General features: G+C 32.7%; 1 protein-coding gene across 1 annotated transcript in view; it reads right to left on the minus strand.

Moving 5' to 3' along the window:
- The window catches only part of LOC134726109 (U3 small nucleolar RNA-associated protein 6 homolog), a 142,227-nt gene that overhangs the window by 119,583 nt on the left and 7,596 nt on the right, over nt 1–15,048 (minus strand). Inside the window, exons 8-10 of the mRNA XM_063590506.1 lie at nt 14,493–14,525; nt 7,318–7,359; nt 6,174–6,252 (exon numbers count right to left, since the gene is read on the minus strand). Coding sequence (XP_063446576.1) covers nt 6,174–6,252; nt 7,318–7,359; nt 14,493–14,525 — 154 coding nt within the window. The remainder of the gene's footprint in view (nt 1–6,173; nt 6,253–7,317; nt 7,360–14,492; nt 14,526–15,048) is intronic.

Here is a 15,048-nt window from a genome sequence, read left to right on the forward strand (position 1 = left end):
ATATACAATGGAGACACAGACGGAAAAACATAATGCCCCTAGGTGGAGCATAAAAAAATCAAAGCACCAAAGGCGCTGTAGGCAGTTAAGTAAACTAGAGGCTCTAAAGAGCCTGTGTCGCTCACCTTGGTATATGTGAATATTCAACAAAGGACACAGATGGATTCGTGACAAAATTGTGTTTTTGGTGATGGTGATGTGCTTGTAGATCTAACTTTACTGAACATTCTTGCTGCGTACATATATCACCATCTATAATGATTGGCCCAGTAGTTTCAGTTGAAAGTGTTAGTAAAATAAAATTTACAAATTTTATGAAAATTGTTAAAAATTGACTATCGATTTGTCTGAAATTTTCAGGGCAGATAGATCTTGACATGATAAACAATTTAACCCCATGCCAGTTTTGCTCTTAATGCTTTTGTTTTTGAGTTATAAGCCAAAAACAGCATTTTACCCCATGTTCTATTTTTAGCCATGGTCGCCATCTTGGTTGGTTTGACGGGTCAACGGACACAATTTTTAAACTAGATACCCCAATGATGATTGTGGCCAAGTTTGGTTAAATTTGGCCCAGTAGTTTCAGAGGAGAAGATTTTTGTAAAAGATTAATAAGATTTACGAAAAATGGGTAAAAATTGACTATAAAGGGCAATAACTCCTAAAGGGGTCATTTGACCATTTCGGTCATGTTGACTTATTTGTAAATCTTATTTTGCTGAACATTATTGCTGTTTACAGTTTATCTCTATCTATAATATTATTCAAGATAATAACCAAAAACAGCAAAATTTCCTTAAAATTAACAATTTAGGGGTAGCAACCCAACAACAGGTTGTTCGATTCGTCTGAAATTTTCAGAGCAGATAGATCTTGACCTTATAAACAATTTAACCCCATGTCAGAATTGCTCTAAATGCTTTGGTTTTTGAGTTATAAGCCAAAAACTGCATTTTACCCCTATGTTCTATTTTTAGCCATGGCGGCCATCTTGGTTGGTTGACCGGGTCACCGGACACAATTTTTAAACTAGATACCCCAATGATGATTGTGGCCAAGTTTGGTTTAATTTGGCCCAGTAGTTTCAGAGGAGAAGATTTTTGTAAAAGATTAATAAGATTTACGAAAAATGGTTAAAAATTGACTATAAAGGGCAATAACTCCTAAAGGGGTCATTTGACCATTTCGGTCATGTTGACTTATTTGTAAATCTTATTTTGCTGAACATTATTGCTGTTTACAGTTTATCTCTATCTATAATATTATTCAAGATAATAACCAAAAACAGCAAAATTTCCTTAAAATTACCAATTTAGGGGTAGTAACACAACAACAGGTTGTTCGATTCGTCTGAAATTTTCAGAGCAGATAGATCTTGACCTTATAAACAATTTTACCCCATGTCAGAATTGCTCTAAATGCTTTGGTTTTTGAGTTATAAGCCAAAAACTGCATTTTAGCCCTATGTTCTATTTTTAGCCATGGCGGCCATCTTGGTTGGTTGACCGGGTCACCGGACACAATTTTTAAACTAGATACCCCAATGATGATTGTGGCCAAGTTTGGTTTATTTGGCCCAGTAGTTTCAGAGGAGAAGATTTTTGTAAAAGTTAACGCAGGACGACGACGGATGACGACGACGGACGACGACGACGGACGACGACGGACGCCGGACGCAAAGTGATGAGAAAAGCTCACTTGGCCCTTCGGGCCAGGTGAGCTAAAAAAAAGCAGAGGTAAACTTGGCAGAAGTTTATATAATAAGACAAATATTGTTGCTTCAATTTGCTTTTTAAAGATTTTTTAAAAAGAACAAACATTTAACAATCATATATTGTACATTTATGTTCATTTAATGAATTAATCATTGAGGCAAATAATTCATATTTCATCAAGGTTTTTAAAAGTAACACATATATCAAGTATATTTTTTTCATGGTCATGAGTCTGCAGTGGTACAAGTTTGCAATGATTGCAGTTCGTTAACTTTAGTATTGGTTGACTGTTAGAAGTTCAAATTGACTTTAGTACGAGCTTGTAAAAGTATGAACAGACTTGATTCCCTGGAACAAAATCTGAGTTTGTGTTCAACAGTACACTAAGTTATCAAACAGGAGTGGGTAGGGTGACCCTAAGGACTCTCCCTATATTTCATTTGATCAGTTTCCATACATGAATATATATGGTTTAATTTAAAGGTGGGGTCTCAACTGTTTCCAATTTCTCAATCAGGAGGGGTGGGGTGACTGCAGGGACTCTCCCTATATTTCTTTTTATTTAGAGGTGGGGATCCCAACTGTTTCCAAGTTCTTAAACAGGAGGGGTATGGTGACCACAGGGACTTCCCCTATATTTCATTTGATTTGTTATAAAGCCTATACATGAGTATATATGGTTAAGGGGTGAGGATCTCAAATTTTTCTCGAAGGTCTCAAACAGGAAGGTGTAGAGTGGCCCCAGGAACTCCATCTATATTTCATATGATTTGTTATATTGTCCCATACATGAATATATATGGTTTAGGGTGGGGATCTTGACCGTTACCAAGTTCTCAAACAGGAGGGGTGGGGTGACCCCCTATATTTCATTTGAATAGTTATATTGTCCCATACATGAATAAATATGGTTTAGGGTTTAGGATCTCGAATCTTTCCAAGTTCTCCAACTAACAGGAGGATGAACAGTGACCATAGGGACCCCCGCATTATTCCTTTGATTTGTAATATTGTCCCATACATGAATATATATGGTTTAAGATTGGTGATGTCAACTGTTTCCAAATTCTCTATCCAGAAGGGGGAGAGTGGCCCCACGAACTCCACCTATATTTCATATGATTTGTTATATTGTCCAATACATAGTTATATATGGTCTAGGGGTGGGGATCTCGACCGTTTCCAAGTTCTCAAATAGGAGGGGTGGGGTGATCCCCAGGGATATATATTTCATTTGAATAGTTATATTGTCCCATACATGAATAAATATGGTTTAGGGTTTAGGATCTCGAATCTTTCCAAGTTCTCCAACTAACAGGAGGATGAACAGTGACCATAGGGACCCCCGCATTATTCCTTTGATTTGTAATATTGTCCTATACATGAATATATATGGTTTAAGATTGGTGATGTCAACTGTTTCCAAATTCTCTATCCAGAAGGGGGAGAGTGGCCCCACGAACTCCACCTATATTTCATATGATTTGTTATATTGTCCAATACATAGTTATATATGGTCTAGGGGTGGGGATCTCGACCGTTTCCAAGTTCTCAAATAGGAGGGGTGGGGTGATCCCCAGGGACTCCCTCTTCATATGTCATTTGATTTGTTATATTGTCCAATACATAAATATATATGGTTTAGGGGTGGGGATCTCCACCGTTTCCAAGTTCTCAAATAGGAGGGGTGGGGTGATCCCCAGGGACTCCCTCTACATATTTCATTTGATTTGTCATATTGTCCACTACATGAAGTTATATGGTTTAGGGATAGGGATCTCGACCGTTACCAAGTTATCAAACAGGAGGGATGGGGTGATCCCCAGGGACTCCCCCTGTATTTCATTTAATTAATTATATATTGTCCCATACATGAATAAATATGGTTTAGGGTGGGGATCTGGACTGTTTCCAAGTTCTAAAACATGAGGGGGTGGGGTGACCCTCGGGACTTCACCTATATTTCATTTGATTATTTATTTAGTCTCATACATGAATGTATATGGTCAAGGGGTGGGGATCTCATCTGTTTCAAAGTTATCAAACAGGAGGAGGTACAGTGGCCCAATGGACTCCACCTATATATAATAAGATTTGCTTACATTCAGGTACCATATATATAGTTGCACTATTTGTGCCTGTCCAAAGTCAGGAGCCTGTAATTCAGTGGTTGTCGTTTGTTTATAAATGTGTTACATATTTGTTTCATAGTTATTTTTTTTATATAAATAAGGCTATTAGTTTTCTCGTTTGAATTGTTTCACATTGTCTTATCGGGGCCTTTTATAGCTGACTATATGTAATGGTATGGGCTTTGCTCATTGTTGAAGGCAGTACGACGACCTAAAGTTGTTAATGTCTGTGTCATTTTGGTCGCTTGTGGACAGTTGTCTCATTTGCAATCATACCACATCTTTTTTATATAAAAACCTTCCAGCTATTTTAACTGACCCATGAAAATTGAGAAGAAAAAAATACCCCTTGAAATTGCAGTAATATGTTTAACTTTAAATGCATCTAACATGCATTACCAACATTTATCACTGATAAAGAAAATTTATACTGTTACCAGGAACATATATATATTGTAAGATAAACTGTTCCCAGCTGTCACGTTGTATTGGATTTTGACATTAAAATTTGTGTACAAAATGTTTTCTGCTTTTTCTTTCTTTTACATATATCTTTTGGTTTTCAATTCTAGTGTTTATGTTTATTTACCATACATAGATGTACTTTGTCACCTGTCTGGATTTGTGTTTTAAATGATAGCCAAACCCGGGATTATCATTATCCGCTTCCGGAATCGGATCCGATATTGTAATTTTTTTCCCCGCCAGCCATTTTATTTTCAATGTTGTTTTTGACAGATGGAGTGAGATACGATTCTACTTGGATTTACACATTATTTGTCGGGGATTTTCTGTATAAATCTAGCGGTTGAACAAATTGAACATCGCTGTCATGGATAGTAATGATGAAAATAAGTTTGAGATTGTTTATGAGAAAACTTGTTTTACCAAAAAATGTTTTGAAAGTTATTTTTTATTTTCTTTCAAGGTCCGTCGGGCATGTCGGGCGTAGCTAGTAACCAAGTAGAAAGTCCGACTGCAAAAATGGGAGGTCACAGACCTCGGACCACCGCTAATTTTAACCCCTGCGTCCAAATTGAAAAGATACGAAATTTCGTATTCTAATTCAAAATTGCCGCCAACAGCGTGATCAGTCGAACTTATTTTAATAGACTACTGACGTAGTTGACTACGTATTGATGACAAACAATATTCCTACGAGTTTTGCAATTTGGAAAATCTAAACTACTTGTCTTTAGAGATTTTCGGCAATTAAATATTTCATACATTTGTTCTTTGACATCTTAGCCAAAAGCTCAGGGGATAATAAAATACATAAGGATTCCTAATGTGCTCTACTTCCTATGTGCAACTTCAATACTTTTGGGAAAATCAACAATCAAAAGGTTTTTTTGGTCATATTTTTTGTAATCCAGAATGAAAAGTATGAAAAAAAATGTCCAATAAGTTATATAATAACATTAGATCCAGCTAGATAATAACAATGGCACGTATTTCAGTATTTATTGGGTAGAACACAAATCCAGGGTGCTCGCATAAGGCAGCTTAACTGCCTAAAAACAGAAAAAAGAAACAAATATGAATCACACCAACAAGCTACAGCCACAACATGCTCATGACTTAGTACATAAAATGCCATGGTTTCAATGTTTTTGACAGGCTGCAACCGTCACTTTAACCTGAGACAGTAGTGTAACAAAACAACATAAAAAAGACATACTAAAAAATATAATTTGAAATGGCTTAACTCAACCAAAAAGAAACTTAATAAAATTGAGAATGGAAATGGGGAATGTGTCAAAGAGACAACAACCCGACCAAATAAAAATCCAACAGCAGCAGGTCACCAACAGGTCTTCAATGTAGCAACAAATTCCCGCACCCGGAGGCGTCCTTCAGCTGGCCCCTAAACAAATATATATACTAGTTCAGTGATATCATAATGAACGCCATACTAATTTCCAAATTGTACACAAGAAACTAAAAATTAAAATAATACAACATAATAAACATGTTAAACAAAAACAAGTCATCAACAAATTAAAGGGCAAATGAAGTTAACTGATTTCGTCAACTGGCATTTAGAATATAAAAACTAAAGATGAAAAATAGAGGATTTAAAAAAAACTCTATAACAGAGTAAACCGGTTTGTACGGACATGCCCTTCAAATTTTCATGGTAATGTCGTGATAATTATTGTGATACATGCATCACCGAAGAGTCTGGTATCCTTGATAAAAAAATATACTTGCTGTATATGTTAAACTATATTAATGGGAATTTTGCCATCTCTGAGTAGTACAGTAAGTCAACATACAAAACAAAAATACTAATTAAAAGAAAATATTTGAGAACTATAAATACCTGGTATAGCTTCTATAGCCTTTTTGTAAACCACTTCAGCAACAAATCCTTCCAACACAGAATCAGATACTTTGTCTGCCTGATTAACAAAAAAAATATTAAAAGTTAAAGCAAATATCAACAATTTTGTAGAGAACATAAAGACCTATATAACCTCTTTCATTTATTTCTTGCAAAATATGAACATGGTTAAGAGTTGATCCGGTACAATAAACACAATTACTTTATTTATGGCCTGAGAGAAATGAAATGGAACATCATATCTATTTTGTGTTTTATGAAACATAATAGCTAGTAGGGCTGTACCTTTAAAAGTACCATCATTACTACAAAAGGGCATCTTCAGATGTTATCATTCTGTATTTTTTTTTTTTTTAAAGTATACAACTTATTTATCATAAGCTGACAAGAGTTATTTCCCCTATTTGGCAATGATCTTTGTATTTTTAAATATCTTTATTGTCTACAAATCTTATTTAACCAAGTCATTGAAATAGGCTGTCATCCATATAGTGCCAATTCAATCTTTATGTTATGGTTTTCTATAAGTAAAATACAGATATTGTGTAATCATAGAAAACCAGTTATACCAAGTTTTTGTAACAGAATAAATTCTACCAGATATAAATAGAATTAAATTTATAATTCCAGAACAGACTTGATGATTGTAAGGTTTCTCCTTTCCTACAAATAATAATTATAATAAGGATCAACTTAGCGTTCATTAGGACTGTGTTTTTGCTTAACTGAATTATATTTGATTATTATTTAAACAATGATTGAAACACTTATGATGTATTAAACTGTCTTCATGATTATTTGAAGTGTACAGTCACCTCATTTCACCAGTACACCCTTAATATTTTATAATGTAATTCAAATCAGCAATCCTCTAACACTGTCAGCAGTCAATTGTTTTTTTTTTATGTTTTAACTACAATCCTAACAAAAACTAAATGTGTTCATCATAAAAGTTTAAATGAAACTAGAACCAGTTTAAACTGAGATTGGGCAATAGGTGAGGTGAATATGTGAATTCCTTGTGTTCCACTCCTTTCTGTGTCCAATGAAAACAATATCACTGACTCATTTCTCCACAAATATAAATACATTTTGTTTGTTTTCTTCAAATTTTCAAACTTACCTCTTCCTCGTCAATCCCTAATACAGATCTTCTCTGTCTTAACTAAAAATAAACCGAAAAACTATTTTTAATAGACATTTCTAATAAATTGGATAATGCATTGTTTAATGATTAACAAAGATAACAACCATTCTGTACCTATTGACTGGCATAGTCCCCTACCAATTAAAAATTCCTTATACTGGAACAAAATTTTATAACTTGATCTATAACTTGTCATGGTGTAAACTATGTACAGATTATTAGGTTGTAGTCTAGTCAATTTAGTGAAATTGCAACACAAGGTTTTTCTCTGAAAAACAAGTCTGCTACTATCTATGAACAACATACTAAAACTATACAAAAATATATTTTGCGGAAAGTGGTTTAATTCACGAAAATAATTTGTAGTAAAAGTAAGGTAATATGAGTTACTCTCCCTTATTTGCCAAAATTGAAAAAAAATAATTTATCCATAAAATGTTCTTTATTTTTTAAAACAGTTTAGTTAAAACAATACAATGCATAATTCTGTCAATTCAAAAGAATAAAATTACAAGTGAATCACTTTCCTGTCTCAAAGTTTGTATAATTAAATAAAGATATAGACCAAGATTGTGTTCCACTATTTTACATTTCGAAGATATAATTCTCCACAATAGTTATGGTATGTAACCTATAACAGAAGACTATTCTGAGTTAGATTAACCAACATAGTCACAATCTTACTATGTTTTTGAAAGAAATCTACCCCTGTGTTTAAGTTAATTTTAGTAGGGGGAGGTGTTCTCGAAACATTTTTTTGCCATTAAAAATTGATTTTTTTTTTTGCAAGACTAATTTTTCGAAATTCAAAGTTTTTAATTTATTTTTTTACCACAACTTTTACATGTTTTAAAAAGAAAACATTTTTTAATTTTTCTTCTTGAACAAACATGTTAAGATTTAGAATCAAACTATATTTTTCAGAAAAAAAAGAATGATGAGTGTTAAATGATTGTATGTTAGAATGAATTCCAGGCTCGTGAAGCAAATTATAAACTACTCATGTAATAAGCAATGATCTCAGTACTTTAACTTACACACCATATACAAAAAGCTTTGGCTGTAACACTAAACCCACTAGGGTGGACGTTACATACCAGGAAAGTCGCCTCCCAAAACATCAATATAATATATAATAATAATACTGAACCCACTTTTCACTGATTTCTAATCGGATGTGTACAGATTTATATTTTAGTTGGTGCCAAGAGTATTTATTCATCAACTGTAATTAGCTTTGAACTAGCTGTTGGAACTCAGTTTCATTTTGTTAATTTGTTTAGTATATACTCTGTGCTGACCTTTTTAAGTTGAGCCCTTTTAAACTGAGTTTTACAATTTGCACTTATGTTGTTTGCTATTTCACAACTGTTCCTTATTATGGGAGGGCTGAGTGCATGCTCGCACACATGGTTAACCCTGCACACTATGAATATGATTATCACAAGTAAGTGGCCCTTGAGTACATGGTGGTTATTGTTTGCTGTCTGTTATATTTAATTTTCCATTCATTGTCTTAACAGTTTTATATTTTAAGGATGAGCTATTTTAGTTGTTAACATCCACACCCTCATCATTGTTATCTCTTGTGGACATTTTTGTTATTGCTAATCAGACAACATCTTATGTTTTTAGAATGGGAAGGTTTTACAATAAATCATGGTTTCAAACATACTACCAAGAGATCACTGATAAAGTTTAGTGGACCTTAAAAGCTAAACATTAATATTCTTTAGGCTTTGGTGTATGTTAATTAATTTTTTTTTTAGTTTCGTTCAAATGAGTAATATAGAATAATTATGAATATAGAGAAATTTGAGGTTTTTAAAGTCAATAAGAAAGCAACCTTAAACAACTAACAGGACTATCTCTGGTCATAAGTTGCCCACATTTTTACAGTTTTTATGCTATAGCTGATTCCTTTTTATTAAATTAATTAAATGAAATATCTTAAAGAAGGAACTTGGTAATGATTTTCTTTAGGCTGTTTTTATTTAATAAGTTGGTTTACGGACATCAGCCCAAAAAACTTAGGGTAGGAGGAGGGAAAAAAAATAAATTTAAACTAGATCTTTCCAGTTGTTTTTTTTTTAATTGGTTTACCGATATCTGTAGGGCTCACACTTCTTCAGAATTATAGGGAGAAGTGACTTCTCTTTTTGAAACTGATAGGGAGAAGTGGTGAGATTTGAAGGAGAAGTGCTCATTCGTGTGGTGCCCTACAATGTTTGGATTTTACTATAGTATAAAGGGTCATATGTAAATAATGTTTTTTTTATATTGTTCAATTCATATCTGAGTATACAATTAAAGTAACATTTCAAATTAAAAGTTTACTTAGGTTCTTGTGAGAAACTTCCAACTAAATATTTAATATCTAGCACTAAATTGTTTTTTTTTATTTTGAAAAATGTAAAGAAATTATAATATATCAATTACAATTTAATTCAAAACTATCTTAAGTATGAAATTCAGTGTTTCTCATCAAAAAATATATAAGTTATTAACCTGGTCCATAATATATTGATATTAGCTAGTGTGATAGTCTCAGAGTTAAGCAACTTTAATCAAGTTTGAAACAAATTCAATCCATAAAAAAATATAGGGAATTATAGACACCAATCAATTAGATGTAACTAAAAGTCTCTTAATGCATGTGACATACATAATTTTTCCCTTTGTGGTCAATATTCGTCTGTCAGCTGTTTCGTCTGTGCGTCCATAATAATTATTGTAAAAGTACAGATTTTGGTCTTAGCTGGTCCGGTTCAGATCCGTAGTTTAGAAATCGGTAAATGGCGGACGAATGCAAGAAAATTTACAAAAATAAACGATGTTTGACAAGTTATTTGGAAAGGAACATGACGTTTTTAATGCAATAAATGGATTAAACATTTACTAGAGGCAACTTTTATCACGTTTAAATGAAGTAACAAACTTATTTTGCCGTCGAAATTTAGGTTGATGTACGTTTTCGAGTGACAAGCACCGGAACTTGCAAAAATGTTCGAGGTGATGAGTTGTATTTTTTATCAAATAAACTGCTACACACTGCAAATACAATGCTTCAGCCTTTTTTCTTAAGATAATGAACCGTTTATGTCTTAATTTCTTAAATTATCAATAAAAAAATGATGTTTTATCAACTTGTTAAAAATTGAAAATGTCCGATGACGGATGCGACTGGAATCGTCAAGTTTTCGCTTTTGGGTGTCAGGGAAAGCTAACCAGTCACGTTTCCGGTGCACTGGTTTACGATTTTTTAGTACAGTAATAGGAAACAGAATACGAAACGTAAACACAAAAATTCCGTTTAAAATGTTCTTAGTAAATCGATAAATATGAGGTCGGCGGAAATAATTTTTAAGGATAATATGCGTTTATTTTTATTTGAATTAGCGAAAATTCGGGTCGGCGGATCCGTAAACCAACTTATTTAATAAAAACGGCCTTATATACATATATATCTTTGACCATAATATTCTTACAGCAGACAACCCATGTATGTTAGTTTTTTGTCATTGTCCTTTGATTAATGTTTCAGACCACCACATACAGGTTTACAGGGAACACACAAAAGGCGCTGCAGGGGCGGATTCAGCCATTTTAAAAAAGGAGGGTTTCCAATCCAGGCCAAAAAAGGGGGGGTTCCAACTATATGTCCCTATTTATATGCATAGATCAGCTAAAAAAAGGGGGGTTCCAACCCCGGAACCCCCTGGATCTACCAATGCACTGTTACTATTAACACTTCAGGAAGTGATCCCATCAATTCATTCAACAGTCGGCCTTTATCTCATTTTCAACATTCAAAATTTGACAACTTTGATACAATTGCTATTTAAAGGAGTAGGGGCAATAAGGCCCTTATTTGGCCCAAAAATTACTGCAAATTTAAAAGTTATCACACATAATCTTTAATTATTGAAAACTTGACTAAGGTATAAGGTACTAAGAAAAACAAGCTTGACATCAAACAAGTTACTATGGCAACAAATCATGACCTAATGTGCATATTTTGTTGAATTTCGTGATTTTCCTTGTTTTTTCATCAAATTTTAAGCATATTTTAGATTGAAAAAGTATGTGCGCACCCAAGAAACAACTTTATACTTGGTGAGAGCATGCCAATAGATATAATAAAGCTTCTGTTAAATTATTTTGTTGTTTCTCGGCTGCGCAGGATGTTTCCTCGAGGGAAATAATTACAGAAAACTGCATAAAATCTGTTTTTTCATCGTTTTTGTAAAAACAGTACATATCATGACGTAATTGTGACGTCATCAGATAAAAATCTTTATGTTTTTCATTTATATTTCTTGAGCCTATGCATTTCTAAACATTATGTGCCAATTTGAAATGGTTATCAAACATTTTATTTTCTTGGGCCAAAACTATGCCTTAATGCCCCCCCTACTCCTTTAAGCTCTTGAGGTATAATCATTATTATATTGACAAAGTTTCTCTTGAAATTGCCTTAAACAATTTCTACATTTCATGCTAATTCAGTGAACTAGTGTATGTTCCAAAAAATTAAAAAGCTTATCTGAAACATATCTGAAATTAAACCTGGATATTGATAGAGCTTGCTAAGTAAAATTGGTCTGTGTTTAACTGTGACTTTATGCAATTCAAATGTTGAAAAAGTAGCTGATGGAAAAAAAAAACACATAAAAGGACTACAATCAATAACGATGCAATGACACTACTAGAAAAATAACTCTTCCAGCAATTAACATGGCTAAATCAAAGGCAGTAACCAAACTGATTCACAGTTATTTTTTAACACAATCTAATTTTTGGTTTAATCAGGGACGTATATAGTCCTTGGTTTAATATAGCTACATATGTAATTACTATAAATACATAACAGTTACAAAAGGATAGCAGTTTCAAACTTCCATAAAATGCATTTCTTAAAAACTGAGTTTTACTGTGTGTTTATCTACATTGTCTAGAGAAACTATGAGAGAGTTAATTCTAAAACAACATGTTTTTCTCCCAGCCACATTATTACACTGATCCGCCAAGTCAGAAACCCCTAGCCTTAGTTTGTCTTGCATTTATGGTTTTTGTTGTTGATAATTTTGGTTCATGTGTATGTATTGGAGTTTCAAGACTGGTTTCCATTTCGCTGAACTAATGTACACAATAATTAAGGGGGTCAGCTGAAGCCCACCATCGTGTGCCGAAATTAATTGCTATGTCGAAGACCAATAACAGGGGACTTGTTTTCTCTTGACACATTTCCTGTTTCCATTCTCGACTTTACGTTTTTAAAAATTAAACTGAAAGTAACCAAGATTTATTTTTTTTTATTTGTTATGCCCCTCACTTAGGGGTACTATGTCTTTCAGTCTGAGCGTCCGTTCATTCATTCGTCCGTCCGCCCTGCTTCTATTAAAGTTTTTGGTCAAGGTAGTTTTTTGTTGAAGTTGAAGTCCAATCATCTTGAAACTTAGTGCACATACTCCCTGTGATATGATCCTTCTAATTTTGCCAAATTACAGTTTTGACCCCAATTTCACGGTCCACTGGACATAGAAAATGATAGTGCGGTGGGGCATCAATGTACTATGAACTCATTCTTATTTTGTAATTAGTTTGTAAAATAAGATATTTCACACAAAAAATTGGTCATTTTTTATATCGATAACAAGAGGAATACATATAAATGCATATAATCATAAGATAATAAAGTCTGTCTATAAAGATCCTATGTTAAAAGTTTTGACCATGAATAACCATGAATAACCGAGCTTTTTATTTCCATTTTCACAATTTTACTGTACACATCATATTTTACACAAGAATTACATTTTTTTAATACTAATTTCTATGGGACTTCTAACGATAAACATCAGAAAGTATTTACTATTTATATCCCAATTCAAAAGTTTTAACCACCAATAACCAAGATTTTTTTCAATTTCAGTTATTGGATTTTCTGTCTCAAAACATATATTCAACTAAATTACCCAAATATTGATACTGATAACTAAAGGACTTCACAAAATAAACATAAAATAGTATGTTCTTTTTTCTTTATAGATCAATTTCAAAAATATTAACCATTAACAATGAAGATTTTCTGCGTTTCCAGTTTTCGATGTTTTTTCACTAAAAATCACTTATTTCACCTCAAAATTACTTCAATATGAATAATAATAGCTAATGAACTACTTTATAGTCTATTAAGATAAGGTTTCCTGTCTTCCACAAGCTTTAGGTCTAAAAATGCAACAATAAATACTAATTTTTCTTCTTTTCCAGTTTTCAGCATTTTTTCTCTAAAAACCACATATTTCACCCAAAATAACCTTTTCCGCAAATCATATCGATGTATAGTTTTAGTATGTTGTTAGTACAAGTCTATATGATAGTTTTCACTAAAAAAAGCTTGTGTTGCAATTAGTTGGAGGTTGAGTGATTTTAGAGCTAGATTGACTAGGCTATTGTCTGCATGTTGATATTGTGAAATGTCAGCAGCAAGTCATAACAGGAAGCTTTTTGTTAAGTGAGCGCAATCAAAAAACCTTCATATTGTGTCGAGCAGCTGATATTTTACAATATCAATATGCAGATAACCTGATAATCCATTTATCAGGCTGTTGCGTTCTGTAAAAGTGAGGTTTTTTTTAGTTTCACCAGCAACCGGAAGATGACTTGATAAGTTTGTTTCAATTATTTTGACTTTCCTGATATATCCCAGTCGACGATATTAAGGTTTGGTCAACAAATTTTATGTGACAAAGCCGTGATATGCAATTTTGCAGACTGACGGATGGACAGACAAATAGAGTGCAAACCTTCAACTTTGTCTGTAGGGTAGGGGAATAAAAAAAAATCTCCACAACACTCATTTATCATTGTCTATCCTCTTCTATTTTTTCCATAGCATTTGTTTTTTTACAAAGTAAAAGCCTCAGTGTACAGAATTTATTTCAAAGTATGCAGCAGTATTTCAATTGATGCAGGAACTGACTATGACATTTTAATTGCAAAAGGGAATCAACTTGATTCTAAAAAAAATGCTACTACATGTATTAGAAATTTAAGTGGTTTTCCATAATTTTGCAATTTTCTAAAATTTCAATGGCATTTCAATAATGAAAGAGTCTGGTCATGATATGCATAATGTTAAATCTTACCTTTTCAGCATAAAGTAATTCCATTCTAAAATACTGTAAAAAATAAATTTTAAATGTTAAACTGTAATTTCAACCAGGATTCAACATATATTTTTTTTGTTCCAGCAAATTACCTCTTTTAGATCGCATTAGTCATAAAAGTTACAAGTATATATTGAAATGTGAATGCATTGTTTCAATTTATATATTACTTAAAGTTACTTTTTAAATCTGTTAAATATTTATATTTTTAATGAGAAAACAACGAATTTCATCAACAGAATAAATTTCATATTGAACTTGAATTGATGAAGGCCATAAGGGTAAATTACTTTTCTTTTTTTTTCTCCAATAATATGCAAAAGTGCTAACGTGACGGTACCCAAATTGCACCTATTTTGACAGTTTTTTCACCTACGTTTTTTTATGATCAAGAAATAAATGTCATTAATGTGTCTATTTTGTAGCCCTATCCTTCTTTATTGTATAGGTACACCAATTTAATTTTTAATCCATTTTGAGTCATAAAAAAATAGGTTTGAATCAACCTCCAAACTATCCATGATTCTGTAATGAG

Source organism: Mytilus trossulus, chromosome 7 (genome assembly GCF_036588685.1).
Source record: "Mytilus trossulus isolate FHL-02 chromosome 7, PNRI_Mtr1.1.1.hap1, whole genome shotgun sequence".
NCBI classification, from domain to species: domain Eukaryota; kingdom Metazoa; phylum Mollusca; class Bivalvia; order Mytilida; family Mytilidae; genus Mytilus; species Mytilus trossulus.